The sequence below is a fragment of the Oncorhynchus mykiss genome, chromosome 6 (assembly GCF_013265735.2).
Source record: "Oncorhynchus mykiss isolate Arlee chromosome 6, USDA_OmykA_1.1, whole genome shotgun sequence".
NCBI lineage: Eukaryota > Metazoa > Chordata > Actinopteri > Salmoniformes > Salmonidae > Oncorhynchus > Oncorhynchus mykiss.
The window spans coordinates 30,268,249-30,285,874 of record NC_048570.1 but is presented as its reverse complement, the minus strand read 5'-3'; the positions used below and the strand labels follow the sequence as shown (position 1 = coordinate 30,285,874).

The following is a 17,626-nucleotide window of genomic DNA, read 5'->3' as shown; positions in this document are numbered from 1 at the left end:
TAAGGCTTTTGACATGAAAATGGTGACGCTCCTTAAAATAAGAGATTGTGTAAATCTGTGAGAAGTGCTCGATGGCAGGTGGTGTAACATCCTTCCTTAATTGAATGTGTGATCAGAAGACAGTGAAATGGCACCTGTGATACAGCAGCCAAAACAATAACAACTAAACAGTCCTGAGGAAGACGAGCATATGGCTCCTGCACCACTGGGCAGAAGGAGCACTCATTGGGATGAATGCTGAGGTTCTGACAACAAAGCTGACTTAAACTTGTCAAATTAGCAGCATGTTTACAGTGAGAGCGGGAGAGAGATGGAGAGAGAGAGAAAAATAGGGGCAGAGAGTGAGAGACGGTTAGCAGCTTTGACTTCTTTGACAAGTGCCACTTGACCGTGACAAAGAAATCAAACAAAAGCTAAGACTAAACGGGGGCCAGAGGGTCCTCTCACAGAGCAGCTCTGCCTTTTGTGTTCAAAACCACTATTACTCCATCCTTGAGCATATTTATCTAAATACCCTACTGTAGTGTACACTCAGACTGTAGAACACAACCACACACATTGACACACACATGGATATGAATACACTCAGACTGTCGAACACAACCACACACATTGACACACACATGGATATGAATACACTCAGACTGTAGAACACAACCACACACATTGACACACACATGGATATGAATACACTCAGACTGTAGAACACAACCACACACATTGACACACACATGGATATGAATACACTCAGACTGTAGAACACAACCACACACATTGACACACACATGGATATGAATACACTCAGACTGTCGAACACAACCACACACATTGACACACACATGGATATGAATACACTCAGACTGTAGAACACAACCACACACATTGACACACACATGGATATGAATACACTCAGACTGTAGAACACAACCACACACATTGACACACACATGGATATGAATACACTCAGACTGTCGAACACAACCACACACATTGACACACACATGGATATGAATACACTCAGACTGTAGAACACAACCACACACATTGACACACACATGGATATGAATACACTCAGACTGTAGAACACAACCACACACATTGACACACACATGGATATGAATACACTCAGACTGTAGAACACAACCACACACATTGACACACACATGGATATGAATACACTCAGACTGTCGAACACAACCACACACATTGACACACACATGGATATGAATACACTCAGACTGTCGAACACAACCACACACATTGACACACACATGGATATGAATACACTCAGACTGTAGAACACAACCACACACATTGACACACACATGGATATGAATACACTCAGACTGTCGAACACAACCACACACATTGACACACACATGGATATGAATACACTCAGACTGTCGAACACAACCACACACATTGACACACACATGGATATGAATACACTCAGACTGTCGAACACAACCACACACATTGACACACACATGGATATGAATACACTCAGACTGTAGAACACAACCACACACATTGACACACACATGGATATGAATACACTCAGACTGTCGAACACAACCACACACATTGACACACACATGGATATGAATACACTCAGCGCTGCCCCACCCCTTCACTGCTTTGAGCGCTGTGTTAATGAAACAGTTGCTGTTTCCTGGCATAACATTAATTACCCCATCAAAAAAAGAGCTGGTAATTAACTGCCCTCCTTTACCAGTGCTAATTACATTAACAGAGAGAAGCCATTACAGAGGGAGAGAGGGAGCAGGAGAGAAAGAAAGAAGGGATGAAAGGGGATTGAAACAAAGACTGACAGAAAGAATGGCAGGGTAGCGGAGAGAGAGGGGGAGATGGGAAAGAAAGAGGGCACACGCCAGAGAGAGAGAGGAGGAGAGGCTCATGTGGTTCTCAGTGGGGCCCCCAGAGGCCTGGTCCTTAGAGGAATAAGCAAGGTTGCCGCTGGAGAGGAGAGTGATGGGGGGATGTTGTTTATCTTTAGAGGCAGTAGCTACACAGTCTGCAACGCACACACCACAATTAAGATGCTGCGCCTCATCAGCTATGTATACAAAGCAGTGTCAAAATACACAAGCATACAGGTGAGTCAAAAACTTGTCCTGGTGTATTCCTGAATTATAGTCCCATAATGCTGTAGGTAGCAAAACCTCACTTGCCTAAATCGTTTTTAATTGGTCATATTATGGATATCTGTACATTTTTATTGATGTCTAATTGGCATAGATGCAAACACAAAGTCAGGTGCACACACACAAAAATAGACCTTGTTTCTTCAACCTTCCTCATGTTTCAGTTATGAATACCAACAGTGAGCTCTTACTGTGATTTTTGCTTTATTTGGGAGGACAAAATATAATTACACCTTATGATATACAAACCACAATTTCAGACAATCATGTTATTCTGTACCATTAAAAAAGAAAGATGGCTTTTGAACCCCAAAAAATGTGTGACCTTACATTTTACTACCTGTTATCAAATAAATAAAACCAGTCAAACACTGGAAACAACTTTGAATAGAAGTCAGCTGAAAAACAATAAATGTATTCTGTGTTTTCTAATCCTGAGCATGATGTTTGTATTGTGCTGCAACAGTGAGTAAGAACACTGTTGCATGGGTTTATGACAAATCCCCAATATAACCCTTTGATCTCAGTTTGTGCTTGCTACTGTACTGCATAGTGACCAGAGACTGTGGAATGAAACACATCAAATCAACCAACAATGAAAATCATAATGTTCGACATACAACTTCAAATTGGCCACATGAATGAAATAATACGAGGGAATCAGTGTTGAAATAACATGCATACAAATGAATAATAATATATGCTAACTAGTTTTCCTTTATAGAGAACAGCAAGGTAATTTGCTTTCTTTGACATTGGACATAATGGTTCCATTTTGTTATGTGACAAACCAGGAAAAGAGTATTGGCCAAGGAATTTATTTCAAATAAACATTGGAGTACTACTTCATTCTCTCTTACATATTAATCAACAGTCATGTCTAATAAAACCCTCAAAGATTTCAATAAAAACAAGAATAATGACAAGATAGAGATAATCATGTATATAACAATTGCAAAAAAGGAATTAAAACACGTTTATATTATTCCCTAAACTAAATGTAATAATAAGTTAAATTGCTTGTTTTTTTCTTCTTAAATAAATCAATATATGAATTACTTTTTTACTTTTTATTACCAACACTGGAGGACAAAGAATTTGCCCTTGTAAAATCGTGGAGATGAGAACAAAAAATAAAGGGTCTATCATTCTGGAATGTATATCACCTTCAAAAAGTCTACGACAAAAACCTTGGAGTCTTCAGATGCCTTTGACAGTGTCCTTGGAGACAAATATCACCCTGGTTCATTGAGTTTCGGCACATAGTATCAGAGTTTTCCATTGTCCGTTCAGTTCAGTGCTCTAACAACAAATCATCAACAGACATATTCTTCTACCACACCTCCGCTAGCCAAGAGGTTGATCAGTTTGGGGTAGGTGTTGTTGGAAGAACCAAACGCTGCATAAGGTTGTAGCATTGGGTTGTATGAGTGCTCGTGAAGGCATCTTGACGCTGACTTCTGCTTTCCTTTCAAAATACAGAGACACCCATAGTGCACCCTATAGGGCTCCACTGTGTTGTGGTGTGGCCCAAGAAAGTCTCATGTCTTTGCAGCTACTACAGACGAAGAGGTATTCTGTCTGCATCTGGAGTGACTGGCTGGTCTTTGGACTCTTTCTGTCCCATTCCCTTTCATCCAGATGAATGATACACGGACTCAACTAATGGCAGGGCATCAGTGAGGATAGTTGTGGGTGGTTGAGAAATCAGTGTGTGTTCCATCATCATCCCTGCCCTGTCAGTGCCTGCAGGGGGGTGGCAGTGTTGGAGCAGTGGTCTGGTCTGGTCTGGTTTGTAGATGGTGGATGGGAGTTGGTGGAGTACTGCTACATCGGGGGAACTACCAGGCCGGTCATCGCTATAGAGAAAGAGAATAGTAATAATCTAATATGTTTTAGATACAAACTTAGTTTTGAAAATAGCAATCATTATTATAACCCAAATAACAGCCAGACATATTTGTATTGTCATGCATGCCTAGCCTATGTGCATGTGGGTATGGATTTGCTTTTATACAGAAAAATGTTTGGGGGGGGGGGGGGGGGGGGGGGGGGTTACACAGAAAGGGGTGTTCCTAAGATTGTAGTTTGGTTCTACCTCTGAAGCTGTTGCCTCCTGAGGCGGGGCAGGCAGGAGAGGAAGATCCCTGGGGCCGGAGAACGGGAGCAAAGGCACTCTTCTGTTTGGCTGAGGACGGGAAGGAGGAGAACGGCAGGAGGGAGGATGAGGAGCTGGAACCCGGGATGGTGGGACTAGATGGCATTACTGTGGAGGAGAGAGAGAGAATAGTTGTTGTTACTTTATAACAGAAGGATTCTATGCACTGGTCAACCTTTGTCAATGGTGGGCAATGATGTTTTATTGTAGCAGGGACAGGAAGAAAACACAGGACAGAGTGATTGAGTCAGAGGAGACACACTCACTGCCATAGGGAGAACCAGTGGGGGAGGCACTGCTGAAACCAGGGGATCCTGGCACCCCCAGACTAGTCATGGGCACTGCCCCATACCCGCCACTCATGCCTCCACCTCCCCCATAGCCCGACTGCTGAGGGGTGGAGGCAGAAGGGTATCCCCGTGGGGACAAACTGCTGGAGTTACGAATATAACCTGGAGAGAGAGAGAGAGAAACAAAGAGAGAGACCGATAGAGTGTTAGAACAAAAAAGACAGAGGTAAGGAAAACACAGGACGAAAAGTGATTTTCCCACTGGGGATATCACAGCACCACCTAGAAGAAAATCGCAGAGGGACAGACTCTTGTGAATATCACTATAAATCACATAGTAAGTCAAGTACTGCTCACCCTGGCTGGTTTGTCCTGGCTCTCCGATGCTGACCCCCAGCTGGGAGGGGTATGAGCCTAGGCCCATGACACTGCCGTGGGCTGGGGAACTAGGCAGAGCCTGCAGCTGGTTGTGGGGACGGGGAACACTGTACAGGGCCTCAGCAATGTCCGCTGCACGCTTCAGCAACATGTCCTAAAGAGACAGACAATACAAACTGTTAGCCAGACATCAGAGATTTATAGTAGTTATTGATAAGAGTAACAGTAAAAGAGACAAGAACAGCAGAGTTGTTTACTTCAGACTTTAGTCACAAATTTGATGACTTGAGACTTGACTTTGACTTGGAGCCTCATGACTCGGGACTACCCTCTTATACTTGAGACTGATGACTTGAAATGATCTGGCTAGGTTTTGTCATGTTTTGTCATGTTTGTCACTCATTTTGTGGCACAGAGAAGCCATAGACAGAAGCCGCAGCATCGCCCTTGCAACAACAAAAAATGTGCAACAGATTGGCTAGTGAAACGCACACTTGGCCCTCTGATTGGACCAGAAAACTGTCAATCAACACCAGTCGGGTGAGCTAGCCAACAGATTGCTGATTTACTGTACAGCCATAGGATCGGGTGCAGCGCAAACGTCAAATTGTAGGGAGAGAGGACAGCCATGATAAATAAACACGCAGCTCCAAAAATAGTTTGGTGATCAAGAATATTAACTGTTTTCTTTGCAAGCTCGGCAGCAATGGGGCATCAAGCGACAGTTAGACTACTAGCATAGGCTTACTGGTCTTTTGGCATGCTAAAATGGCTTGACATTTATAATTTACTTATACTTGCATTTGGAATTTGTTGTTAAAATGAATTATTACTGTGGCGAGGATCCCCCACAGGGGCTCTCCAACTCCTTCCAGTGGAGAGCCGCTTTGTTCAACTCTTTAAATATCTGCTGTTGTTTTCACACATTTAAATTCACGTGTGGTAAGTCTATATTCCATCTAATCCTCCAATAATTACTAGCGTTTCGTCATTCCATCACCATACCATTTATTGCAACACTTAGACATTTCTATTTCATGTTTCATATGATACATTTTCATTTAGCCCGGGCGCTGTGTTTATTGTGCACATGAACATTCGCAAGACTCATGAGGTAGAAGTTCTGTTCATTTAATTCAATGTATGGTTTCGGGTTATGTCGGAGTTCTGTGTGTCTGTGTCCTATGTCTCTGTCATTCTGGATGTGCGTAATAGGAGAATGCGCACCTCAGTGCAGATAGAAATAGGGAAAGGGAAAGGGGGGATACCTAGTCAGTCGTCCAACTGAATGTATTCAACTAAAATGTGTCTCCGCGTTTAACCCAACCCCTCTGAATCAGAGAGGTGTGGGGGGCTGTGGGGGACTGTGGGGGGCTGTGGGGGGCTGCCTTAATTGACATCCACGTCTTTGGCGCCCGGTTAACAGTGGGTTAACTGCCTTGCTCAGGGGCAAAACTATAGATTTTCACCTTGTCAGCTTGGGGATTCGATCCAGCAACCTTGCAGTTACTGGCCCAACGCTCTAAATATAGCAATGTGGCCTGCGTGCCACGCTTTGGAGTCAGTATGTTGAATAAGAAGAAATTATTGTTCTATGTATGAATGGTGATGAAATATCATTAATAATCATTAAGTCTGATTAAGACAAATGTACCAATGTAACAATGAATGTGGAAATTGCCATTTAAATATAGAATTAGAAATTAGAATTGGTTGTAATTGCCAATTGGGTAATTGTATGGTCCTGGGAGGGACTCCTGTTAGACAGATTCCATTTGGCTTCTCAAGGGGAGGATGTGCAGTCCTGCCCTCTACCTGTGTCTGTTCAGATAGGACAGGTTGAGCCTGATACAGAGGCTATGTATTTTGGACCTTCTATATTTATTTGGTCAATCTATTTTGTATGATATGGCCCTTTAACATTGGATCACCAAGACCTGTAAATAAATCAACAAACTGAGCACATCAACCTGCCTTGCCTGTTGCTGATGTCATGACCTCACGACTGCTACAAGGTCATTATTTTACAATGACATCATCAAAATGTGTTGCAGACAAAATAATGAAAAGGGCTGTCTGGTAGCTTCAATAAATAGACCAAGATTTGAACAAGTTATTGCATGTATAGATTCATGTTTTACTCGACTTGAGACTTGACTTGAAAACTTGTGACTCGATTTGACTTGCTTGTGACTCGGTGCCACCTCTGCTGAACAGCACTGGTTACCTGATTACTGTGTGGGTTTCCATACAAGGCCTCTACCAGATCAGCTGCTCTCTTCAGTAGCATCTCCTACACACAGACAGAGAGACATGAATTAGCCTCTGGTGTTACATCGTGTGTACTGTATGTAAAGTGGGGTGTGATGACAGAAGTCACCATGTGTGCTGTGGTCTGGTGTGGTGTAATGTAGTGTGGTGTTGTGTAGTGTGGTGTAATGTATTGTGGTGTTGTGTAGTGTGGTGTGGTGTAGTGTAATGTAGTGTGGTGTGGTGTGGTGTAATGTAGTGTGGTGTTGTGTAGTGTGGTGTGGTCTGGTGTGGTGTAATGTAGTGTGGTGTGGTGTGGTGTGGTGTAGAGTGGTGTGGTGTAGTGTGGTCTGGTGTAGTGTGGTGTGGTGTAGTGTGGTCTGGTGTAATGTAATGTTGTGTGGTGTAGTGTGGTCTGGTGTAGTGTGGTGTGGTCTGGTGTAGTGTGGTGTGGTGTGGTGTGTGGTCTGGTGTAGTGTAATGTTGTGTGGTGTAGTGTGGTCTGGTGTAGTGTGGTGTGGTCTGGTGTAATGTATTGTGGTGTGGTGTGGTGTGTGGTCTGGTGTAGTGTAATGTTGTGTGGTGTAGTGTAATCTAGTGTGGTGTAGTGTGGTCTGGTGTAATGTAGTGTGGTGTGGTGTGGTGTAGTGTAATGTAGTGTGATGTAGTGTGATATAGTGTGGTGTGGTGTAGTGTGGTCTGGTGTGGTGTAGTGTAATGTAGTGTGGTGTGGTGTAGTGTGGTGTAGTGTGGTGTGGTGTGGTGTGGTGTGGTGTGGTCTGGTATAGTGTGGTCTGGCGTAATGTAGTGTAGTGTGGTGCGGTATGGTGTAGTGTAATGTAGTGTGGTGTAGTGTGATATAGTGTGGTGTGGTGTAGTGTGGTCTGGTGTGGTGTATTGTAATGTAGTGTGGTGTGGTGTAGTGTGGTGTAGTGTGGTCTGGTGTGGTGTGGTGTAGAGTGGTCTGGTGTAGTGTAATGTAGTGTGGTGTAGTGTAGCGTGGTGTAGTGTGGTCTGATGTAGTGTAATGTAGTGTGGTGTAGTGTAGTGTAATGTAGTGTGGTGTGGTGTGGTGTAATGTGGTCTGGTGTAGTGTGTTCTGGTGTAGTGCAATGTAGTGTGGTCTGGTCCAGTGTGGTGTGGTCTGGTGTAGTGTAGTGTAGTGTAGTGTAGTGTAGTGTGTTCTCACTCACCTTGGCCAGTTTGTCAGGGTCACCAGGGTGTCTGGGGATGACCTTCTGAAGTCTCTGGAAACCGTAGTCTATGGTGGGCTCATTCAGCGCTAAACACAAACACAGATACATCAGCACTAGGTCCTGACTCATCACATGTAATGTTTCTGTTTGATATGTTGTTGGTGAATGGCTGCTGGCTGGGGTAGGTGTGGCTGTGAGGTAAATAAGAGGTGTGTTTACCTGTGTAGATGAAGCGCCCAGGTGTCCCCTTGCAGAACTGTTTGGATTTGTAGGACAGCGTGACCTCCACGACCCCTGGGATGTGGCGAGGGGGCGTCTGGACACGGATGGCGTGGGGCGTGATCAACTAAGAGAAAGAGGGAGAAACAGAGACAAGACAGAAAATGAGCAACAAACGAGACTATTTAATTGTCTACAGTATCTGATAGAATAATACGGTCTGCTCTCATAATGCCAACATGTAACAGGCAGCCAACAAATGACTGTGCTAATGAGACAATCCATATGCGTTTGCTACCTTGTCCCTTATGTCTTCAATCAGTAACAGTCTTGTTAATGAGTTGTTTTAAAGAGACAGTTACAGTGAAGCCACATAGCTACCTCGCTCCACACCAGCATGCTGCCGAACACCACCTGCAGCCCGTCAAAGAAGTTCTCCCCGATCACAATGACCATGGCCCCGCCCGTGGTCCAGCCCTCACTGGGGCTGATGGCTTTGATACAGGGGGTGGCTGTAGAAGAAGAGCAATAAGGTCATTTTAATTGAACTCATTCCACATCCTGGCAATGTATTCAGTGTCTGTTTTAGGGGGTCAGCCCTAGACCTTGAGGTTAGCCATTGTGGAGCACAGTGAAGTGGAGAAGTGGATAACATGAGTAAGCTACAGTATGCATCAGTACATCAGGGTAGGTAGTGGTGTGTGTCTTACCGTATTCCATGCCGTTCTCCACTGACTCTCCCGGCTCCAGCCTGCGGGCTCTCCGGCCGTGTTTGGAGTTGTTGTGGACAAACATGTTGTCAGACACAGCTAAGACATGTCCGTCTACACTCACAGTGCTGGACAGGACCACCTGAAAGACAGGGGAGGTCAGGAAAGAGGAAAAGATCAACTCACGGTGTATCTGGGTGCCTAAAGACTTGTTACGTCACTTTATGTGAGATTTGGTTTTCTGCTAAAATAAATCCCTTGGCTACAATCAATTTCAGCATCCAGTTCATTTAAATATTTCTCAACGGGTAATGTGACGACCCTACTAGATCATATTTTTACATCACCGACCCTCTCTCTGTGGCCTCTCTCCCTCCTATCCCCTCCTGAGGCTGTGGTTGGAGTTGCAGGCCTCATCCCTCACTGACACCAGACATATGGACTGAATCTCCTCTTTTTACTGGGAGTTAGAGTATGATAAATGGTGGCCATAATTTGATTTCTGGCCAACAGCATGTGTGTCCCTTCCTCTCCACAAAGTACACATGTTCACCATGGAGGACATGCAATCAAAATATGTGGATGTTCTTGTGTGCTTGCCTTGGGTCTTCGTGTTTAAGAGTGTCCATATGTCTATATGTGTACATGCAGGAAGGGGTGGTGGTAGTTGCGTGGTGACTATGAAATGCTGATGGACATTCATTTCTAGGTATTTGGAAATAGGCTTTGTCATACGAAAGTGGAGTGTTAAGGACTTATCGGTATTGCAGAGCTGCATATGTAGGGACTGGAGCACAGACGCACAGAAAGAGAGAGAGAGAGGGAGAGAAAGCAGATGTTCTTGTAGATGGTTGACTAGGAGAGGAAAGTAATCTGAAGGAAAATAACAGTAAATTATCGATCAAGCAGGAGCAACGGGCTCCTGTCCCGCTCTGATCGTCTTTTAACCTGGAGGTGAGGGCCTTGGAGTGGCCAGCCGCTCATAACGTCTCAGCATGTGTCACCGCGCGGGAGTTAAAACAAACATGGTGGAAAACAGGGAGAGAGAGAGAGAGAGAGAGAGAATAGAGAGAATAGAGAGAATAGAGAGAGAGAGAATGCCAGACAGGGGCTCCTGTGCTGAAAGACAGCAGAGGAAGTGAAGCGGGAGTGTCCCCTGTGACCACTTCCTGGGTCACGGAGCATGACCTCCCCCATCTGGAGCCAATCACTCAATTCTTGACAACTTCCTGAAACACCTCAGCCTATTTCCTGCCTGCCTCCCCCCCTTGTCTCTCCCACCCCACTACCCCCTTCCCTTTCTCTTTCCATCTAGCCCTCTTTGTTTCTCTATTGATTTTTAACTTTCCCCTCCATTCCAGTGCTTGAGGTTCTGATATGGAGAAATGTGGTCTCACCTATACCTGGGCAGATCCTGGATAACAAAATACCCTCTTTGTGAAAGTAGAGTGGAAAGAAATGCATGTTTTAAAAACCTCCCTCCCTCCCTCCCTCCCTCCCTCCCTCCCTCCCTCCCTCCCTCCCTCCCTCCCTCCCTCCCTCCCTCCCTTCCTTCCTTCCTTCCTTCCTCCCTCCCTCCCTCCCTCCCTTCCTTCCTCCCTCCCTCCCTCCCTCCCTCCCTCCCTCCCTCCCTCCCTCCCTCCCTCCCTCCCTCCCTCCCTCCCTCCCTCCCACACATAGGCCTACATGAATAAACACAAACATCCCTCTCTCTCTATCTCCTACACTCCATACCTGAAATCTCCTCATGTCCCTTGGGTTCCCTGCTGTCTTCAGGCAATTTTGGTTACACTTCAGGAAAAACTTCAAGAAGAATCTGCAGGGGAAAAAGAAAAATAGGACATCAATAACTCAATAGACAGGAATATATCACATGGAAGAACAACACATTCATTATTTGTTGGCCTTATTTAGTGGCATTAATCATTTCAAATCAGTCAAGAAGACGCTGATTGGTGTTCTGGTCATAGAGATGCATTATGAACATTGAGTGTGTGCGTGCCTACACGTGTGTGAGTCTGCGTGTGTGTGTTTGCATGTGCGTGTGTGGTTAATGCTGCTTCGTGATATCTGCCCTTGCATTAATCACTGCTGTTTAGTTTAGCATTAGAGTCAATGTTATTACACTTTAAATCAAATGATGAAAATGTGTAATGCAGTCCAGTGAAAACTGCGGCTGTGTTTCAAAGTGAACAGGAGCCCGTGATATATGCCAGGGGACTCTGGGGACCCCATGGTATCCCACTATGCTGCATCTGAACCTACACATGGGAACAGTGGAGGATGAGAGAAAGGCAACTAGAGAGAAAGTGAAAGGAGGACAGAGACAGAGTGTTTGTATGTACGTTTGCATGAGGTTTGTGTGTGTATTTTCTCATGGATGTGTCTCATTAACGTTGTGTGTGTGGGGGGGAGATCAGAGCGTGGAAAGAGAGAGACGGGGTGCTGATAGCCTCCACTAGAGCAGAGAAGAGGAGAGAGATGGAGAGACTGAGATGAAGATGTGGAAAGGAGGGAGAGACTCCAAATCCCAGGTGTACACAGTTCGGCAACATAGCCCGCTGCCATGGCAACACGGCTCTGCCGCAATCCCAAAGTCCCCACGCTGAGAGGGAAAGACAGAGACGGGAAAGAGAAGGCAACCACAAGGAACACACATTCCATCACAGAGCGCGAGGGAGAGAGGAGGGGGGAGGAAGTGATAGAAAGGGGATAGGCAGGGGAGATAGTTGAGGGAGTAATGAAATGGTCTGAAGAGAAAAAGAGAATTAGAGTGAAATGGGCGTGGTGTAGAGATCAGGACTACTAACTAAACAAACAACAACAGTGATGAGGAGAAATGAGAGAGAGGCAGGAGCTGGGCGGCTAGCTATCCGATCCCACCCACATTGAGCTCACTGCAGATATAAGTCATATTAATGGAGAGACTTTGTTTGGAGAGGGACTTCATATTGGCCCCGCAGCCCAGAACCCTCCCATTCAATGGTCATTTCTCCTTCCCTCGCTCAGCCTCTTTCTCGCTCTTCTTCCATCACTCCCTCCCCACGTCCCTTGTGAACAGGTCCTGGCTCAGAACTAGCGCTTGGTTCCAAGACAGTGTCCAATATTTCTTGATTTGAGCTATTTCAGCGGAGGACAATCAATATTGTTGTTGGCGGAGGGTGATTCTGATTTATCAGTGAGAGCTGGGACCTCCAACCTCACAGCTCCGCTACAGTTGGGCCCGGGGTGGATGTGTGCAAATGGCCACATCGCCTCTCCCTCCCTTTAACCACTTCCTCCTCTTTATATCACTATCCCCATCTCTCTCTCTCTCCCTCTCTCCATCCTTCCCTCCCTCACTCCCTCTCTCCGTCCTTTCCTCCCTCACTACCTCTCTCCGTCCTTCCCTCCATCAATCACTCTCTCCGTCCTTCCCTCCATCACTCCCTCTATCCGTTGTTCCCTCCATCACTCCCTCTCTCCGTCCTTCCCTCCATCACTCCCTCTGTCCTTCCATCCATCACTCCCTCTCTCCGTCCTTCCCTCCATCACTCCCTCTGTCCTTCCCTCCATCACCCTCTCTCCGTCCTTCCCTCCATCACTCCCTCTGTCCTTCCCTCCATCACCCTCTAGCCATCCTTCCCTCCATCACTCCCTCTCTCTGTCCTTCCCTCCATCACTCCCTCTCTCCGTCCTTCCCTCCATCACTCCCTCTCTCCGTCCTTCCCTCCATCACTCCCTCTCTCTGTCCTTCCCTCCATCACTCCCTCTCTCCGTCTTTCCCTCCATCACTCCCTCTCTCCGTCCTTCCCTCCATCACTCCCTCTCTCTATCCTTCCCTCTCTGGTCTCTCTGTATTGTATCCATCATGATGTCATGATTTATATGTTTTCTTAGTAGTTTATGCTGTATTTGAATCCAGTTTGCCTCATAGCCACCGATGAGAGATATATTGGATAATGTTCTGCTGTTTTCATATACTTCTTTTAAACAGTGCACTTGAAGATCCTTCAGTATGTGATTTCTACTCTGGTATATGATGGGGAACATTCTATTAATTTGCTTCAAATTCATGTGGGAACCCCCATAAAGAGACATGGCAGAGTCATTTATAACATTACTGCGGGCTCCTTTGTTGGGCTAAATGACCGTGGCCATGGCCCTGCTCTATCCTAGACACAGACACGCTCCTCTCCCTGCCCAGCCACCTGCTCTCTGGATCTCTGGCCACTTCAAGCGCACCCAGCCAACAATGACCGCTCACTCCACCCAGTCACATTGGTGACTTCACAGCAGGGATGCGTGACATCCCTTTAAAGACACACTCCAGATGTAGCGACGACCCTCCAGGTTCTAGGCCGACATCCCCAGTGGACAGTGTGCATTGGCCTTCCCCTTTCCTCTGACTTTCATTCATCATTCCCTCACTGTGTTTGTTTGTGTGACATTATAAACACTCATACACACTTCCATACAACCCCCCCCCCCCCCCCACCCACCTCACCCCACCCCACCTCTGTCCTCCCCAAAAACCCATTCAGTCAACTTTCAGCCCCCTCAGTTCGGACGCACACAGCTGCAAATGCTGAAATTAAAGCGAGACATTGGTGCATATATTAGCATGCATTAGCCGCTTCCCCCTGCCCACTTAACATGCAAATCTCCCAGCCCCGTCGCCTCGCACCTTCTGCCACACATTCATTTGCTGAATTATAATTAGACTAATCTTGCATAATTAATAAGAAGTCGAGGACCCTCTGTTTTTCCCCCGCCTCTGTTGTGGTCGTAAAAGTTTAATATCGGGGTTGTTTGTTTTTGTTTTGGTAATGCAATACGCCCACACACCTCCCCACCCACAGGCTAGAGAGGAGGTGGACTTGTTAAGCATTGGAGGTGATCTGGATGTCAGAAGGAAACTGTGCGGAGAGGAATGTCCATTTTCAAAGGATAACTCCTTTAGCTACACTGTGGCTTAGAGGTGTGCATTTGCAGCTTTGCCTCTCATATTCAAAGTGGTTATTCCATAACCAACTGTCACTGGAATTCATATTTCCCCCACTAATTCAATTAGGAAATTCATTTTGGGGGAGGGGTAACTTTTTGTGACAAGTTGAGATGCAAGTTTAATATTTTATGAGTTGTCCAGTTGTCATTAATGTAAATCATGAAATATCTATGACCCCTCCAACTGGCGTTCCCCACGACCCTCCTCAAAGACCTGATTAGGAAACACAAACAAAAGGTAGGCCCAAGTCTTAAGCCTTGGGATCAATTTCCACACTGGCTCCATGGGGAGTCTGTTTTTTCCCCTCTGTATCTCTGTCAAGGCCTCCAAATCCCCTTTGTCTGCATCTGCTTCAGTTCCCAAGACTAAACACAGGCCTCACAGCATGGGGAGAGCAATCCGCAGGGTGACAACTTGCTTAACTAAAACTAGTTCAGAAAAAAACGAGAGTAAGTCATGACATTGCAATAACAGCAAAGTTACAAACTTAACTCCATAATTGTTTCATTCTTCCATGTTCACCATGGCATTGACTGTCAGACAGACCACGTTTAGCGTCAGTCAGTCCTATCTGAGGCAACTGTTAAACATAGCTGAGCCATTACATATGGCCTTAATCATATCGCTAGCACATAAGCTGCACAGGACCCCTAACAATAACTTTCATTGGCATTTATCAACCTTAATTTCAACTGGCTTAAATTGCCATGTCACAGAGACACAGGACATATCACTATCTATATGCTGATTAGACACAGCTGTATCAGTCCCTTTATCCGTCTATTAGATCTGCTATGGTGCATGGATTTAGCTACAATACACACAACTGGACTAGTTCCTGCAGCCTTGTCTTCCTGTGGGACAGTCCCTTTATCTCATGTGAGCCTGGTCCTCTGTTTGGGACAGCTGCATTGATGACAATCATCTTTCAATAAAAGACTTGGGAGGGATTTGAACCGTTAGAGACAGAGAGAGGACTAAAATGGAGAGCATTTAGTTTGGCAGGGTGGGAGAGGCTCTGTTCTCTATCTAGGAACACCAACAGAGAGAGAGAGAGAGAGAGAGAGAGAGAGAGAGAGAGAGAGAGAGAGAGAGAGAGAGAGAGAGAGAGAGAGAGAGAGAGAGAGAGAGAGAGAGAGAGAGAGAGAGAGAGAGAGAGAGAGAGAGAGAGAGAGAGAGAGAGAGAGAGAGAGAGAGAGAGAGAGAGAGAGAGAGAGAGAGAGAGAGAGAGAGAGAGAGAGAGAGAGATGGAGTGACAGGTCAGAAGCATTTAGAAGACAGGCAGAGAGAATGAAGGAAGAAGAGAGGGGTGGGGAAGAAAAGGCTGAAAGAGCGAGAGAAGAGAGGGAGAGAGACAAAAAGAGGAGGGGGAATGTTGACGTCCTGTATTCAGGGCCATCACTCATCAGACATCCCCCCCATCGCCCCCCACCCTGGAAAAACAAAACAGTGTCCTGACATGGTGGGGGGGGGGGTAGGGGAAGAAAATTAGGAAACCAGATGTGAGGCATTAAAACATACTGACATGCTGAGGACCTTCCTCTGCCACACTCACACACTGAGAACATTAACTTATACACACACACACACACACACACACACACACACACACACACACGCACACATGCACAAACACAAACATTACATACACCCAACAAACTCTATAATAAACGTACACATTCAAATAGAAAATCAAATGCATGTAAACGCAACTTGAAATATATGCACAAAATATGAGTATTGGGTCATGTTTCAAGGCTCCTGTCTATTGGCCGAGTTCTGGATAGGTCAGAGTTGACCTATGAATATTTTACACCGATGCAGAAATCTACAGATGGGTCGTCATGCATCAATGTATGGATATGCATCCAATTAGTATATGGAGTGGGTTGTGGTGAGGGGTGTTTTGTTTTCCTCCATGGGGAGATTTGGGGAGGGATGAGGAGGACGGGGAGGAGGGGAACTGGGGAGGAGGTAATAAATACCCCTGGATCCCAGGGTCCCCTGGCAGACTGGAAGCTAGACTGGTCACCAGGGTTAACACCCGGGGCACCTGACCTTTGACACTGCTAATGGGGCATAGAGAACCCTCCACGAACTGATACCCCCTCTGTAGCATACCACCGCGGGACCATTCACACCAGCCTACTAACTTGGACTAGTACGATTTCTGTACTAAAATACATCTCTCACCTTTACTTAACATACTTTATATAACCCTAACCCTCTCTCACTCCCCCTCTCTCTCCAAACTGCCTTGCATGTTTAAAAGTCATCGATAAACCAACCCTTAGCAACTTGTTTTAGCAGGGGTTTCACTTATTTTAGATTTATTTTATTGGGTGCACAGCTATGGGGGAGGCAGGTAGCCTAGTGGTTAGCACGTTGGGTCAGTAACCGAAAGGTTGCTGGATCAAATCCCTGAGTTGACAAGGTAAAAAATCTGTCGTTCTGCCCCTGAACAAGGCAGTTAACCCACTGTTCCCCGGTAGGCTGTCATTGTAAATAAGAATTTGTCCTTAACTGACTTGCCTAGTTAAAAAAAAAAAAATGCACCTCTGTCCTCTCAAATTTCTAGCACCCCCACCTTTCCTAATCCCACTCTGTCATAATCTATAATATGGCCCATGTTAGTCTCTCATTGATGGCTGTTTTGATCCAGGGATTAATCCTGTCTTCATGGTCTGACAGTCACACTAACAACCACACACTGACAGACAAGACCACTGAGTGATGGTGGAGATAGGTACACCAAATCAATCGAAAGAGAAATTGGTGCGCTTAGCTCAAATGTTTGTAGTGACAAAAGATCTTTGGCTTCAAAAGGCATAAACGGGAAGGAAAAACCTGCACTTAGTGAAATATTCTTTGTTTTAATGTATCTTTCGAGCAGCAGAGGTCAGAACAAATGGCCACATTTTGGCGGCAGCATTCGTCAGCGTTGGTGGAAGGAAAGCACTCACAGATAGACCTGTGGTATCAAAAATAGCGGCTAGATTCTTTGGAGAGGTGCCACACAGACTGAAACAGAGCATGGGGAACGAGGACTCCTTTTAAAGTTTGACCGCTGGATTGGATTTGCCCCCATGGCCCCTTCTCCATTTCAGCCCAGCCTCACCCCTGCAGCCCCAGACCAAAACCCAGCCCACCCGTCTCTAAACTTGACAACTGTGTCAAAGCCAAACATTTAAACCACTAGTGCTGATTTATAGAGCTTGGTAGTGCTGTACAACCATCAGGCGCAAAAGTGCCTCAGTTGCGGCGGGGCAGTGA

At 45.7% G+C, this 17,626-nt stretch overlaps 1 protein-coding gene across 5 annotated transcripts in view; it reads right to left on the bottom strand.

Annotated features, from left to right (window-relative positions):
• Positions 1 to 2,352: 2,352 nt before the first annotated feature.
• LOC110525712 (transcription factor COE2) overlaps positions 2,353 to 17,626 on the bottom strand; it is a 35,624-nt gene continuing 20,350 nt past the window's right edge. For 4 of the 5 annotated variants that reach the window (XM_036979821.1, XM_036979819.1, XM_036979822.1 and 1 more), the window contains 10 exons: positions 11,101 to 11,182; positions 9,367 to 9,508; positions 9,038 to 9,168; positions 8,657 to 8,783; positions 8,435 to 8,523; positions 7,219 to 7,284; positions 4,971 to 5,145; positions 4,590 to 4,775; positions 4,264 to 4,431; positions 2,353 to 4,024 (listed from right to left, as the gene is read on the bottom strand). In XM_036979821.1, the coding sequence (XP_036835716.1) occupies positions 3,993 to 4,024; positions 4,264 to 4,431; positions 4,590 to 4,775; positions 4,971 to 5,145; positions 7,219 to 7,284; positions 8,435 to 8,523; positions 8,657 to 8,783; positions 9,038 to 9,168; positions 9,367 to 9,508; positions 11,101 to 11,182 (1,198 nt within the window). In that variant the 3' untranslated portion in view covers positions 2,353 to 3,992. Of the gene's footprint in view, positions 4,051 to 4,263; positions 4,432 to 4,589; positions 4,776 to 4,970; positions 5,146 to 7,218; positions 7,285 to 8,434; positions 8,524 to 8,656; positions 8,784 to 9,037; positions 9,169 to 9,366; positions 9,509 to 11,100; positions 11,183 to 17,626 lie in introns of all 5 variants that reach the window. The other variant, XM_036979820.1, reaches the window with a different exon arrangement.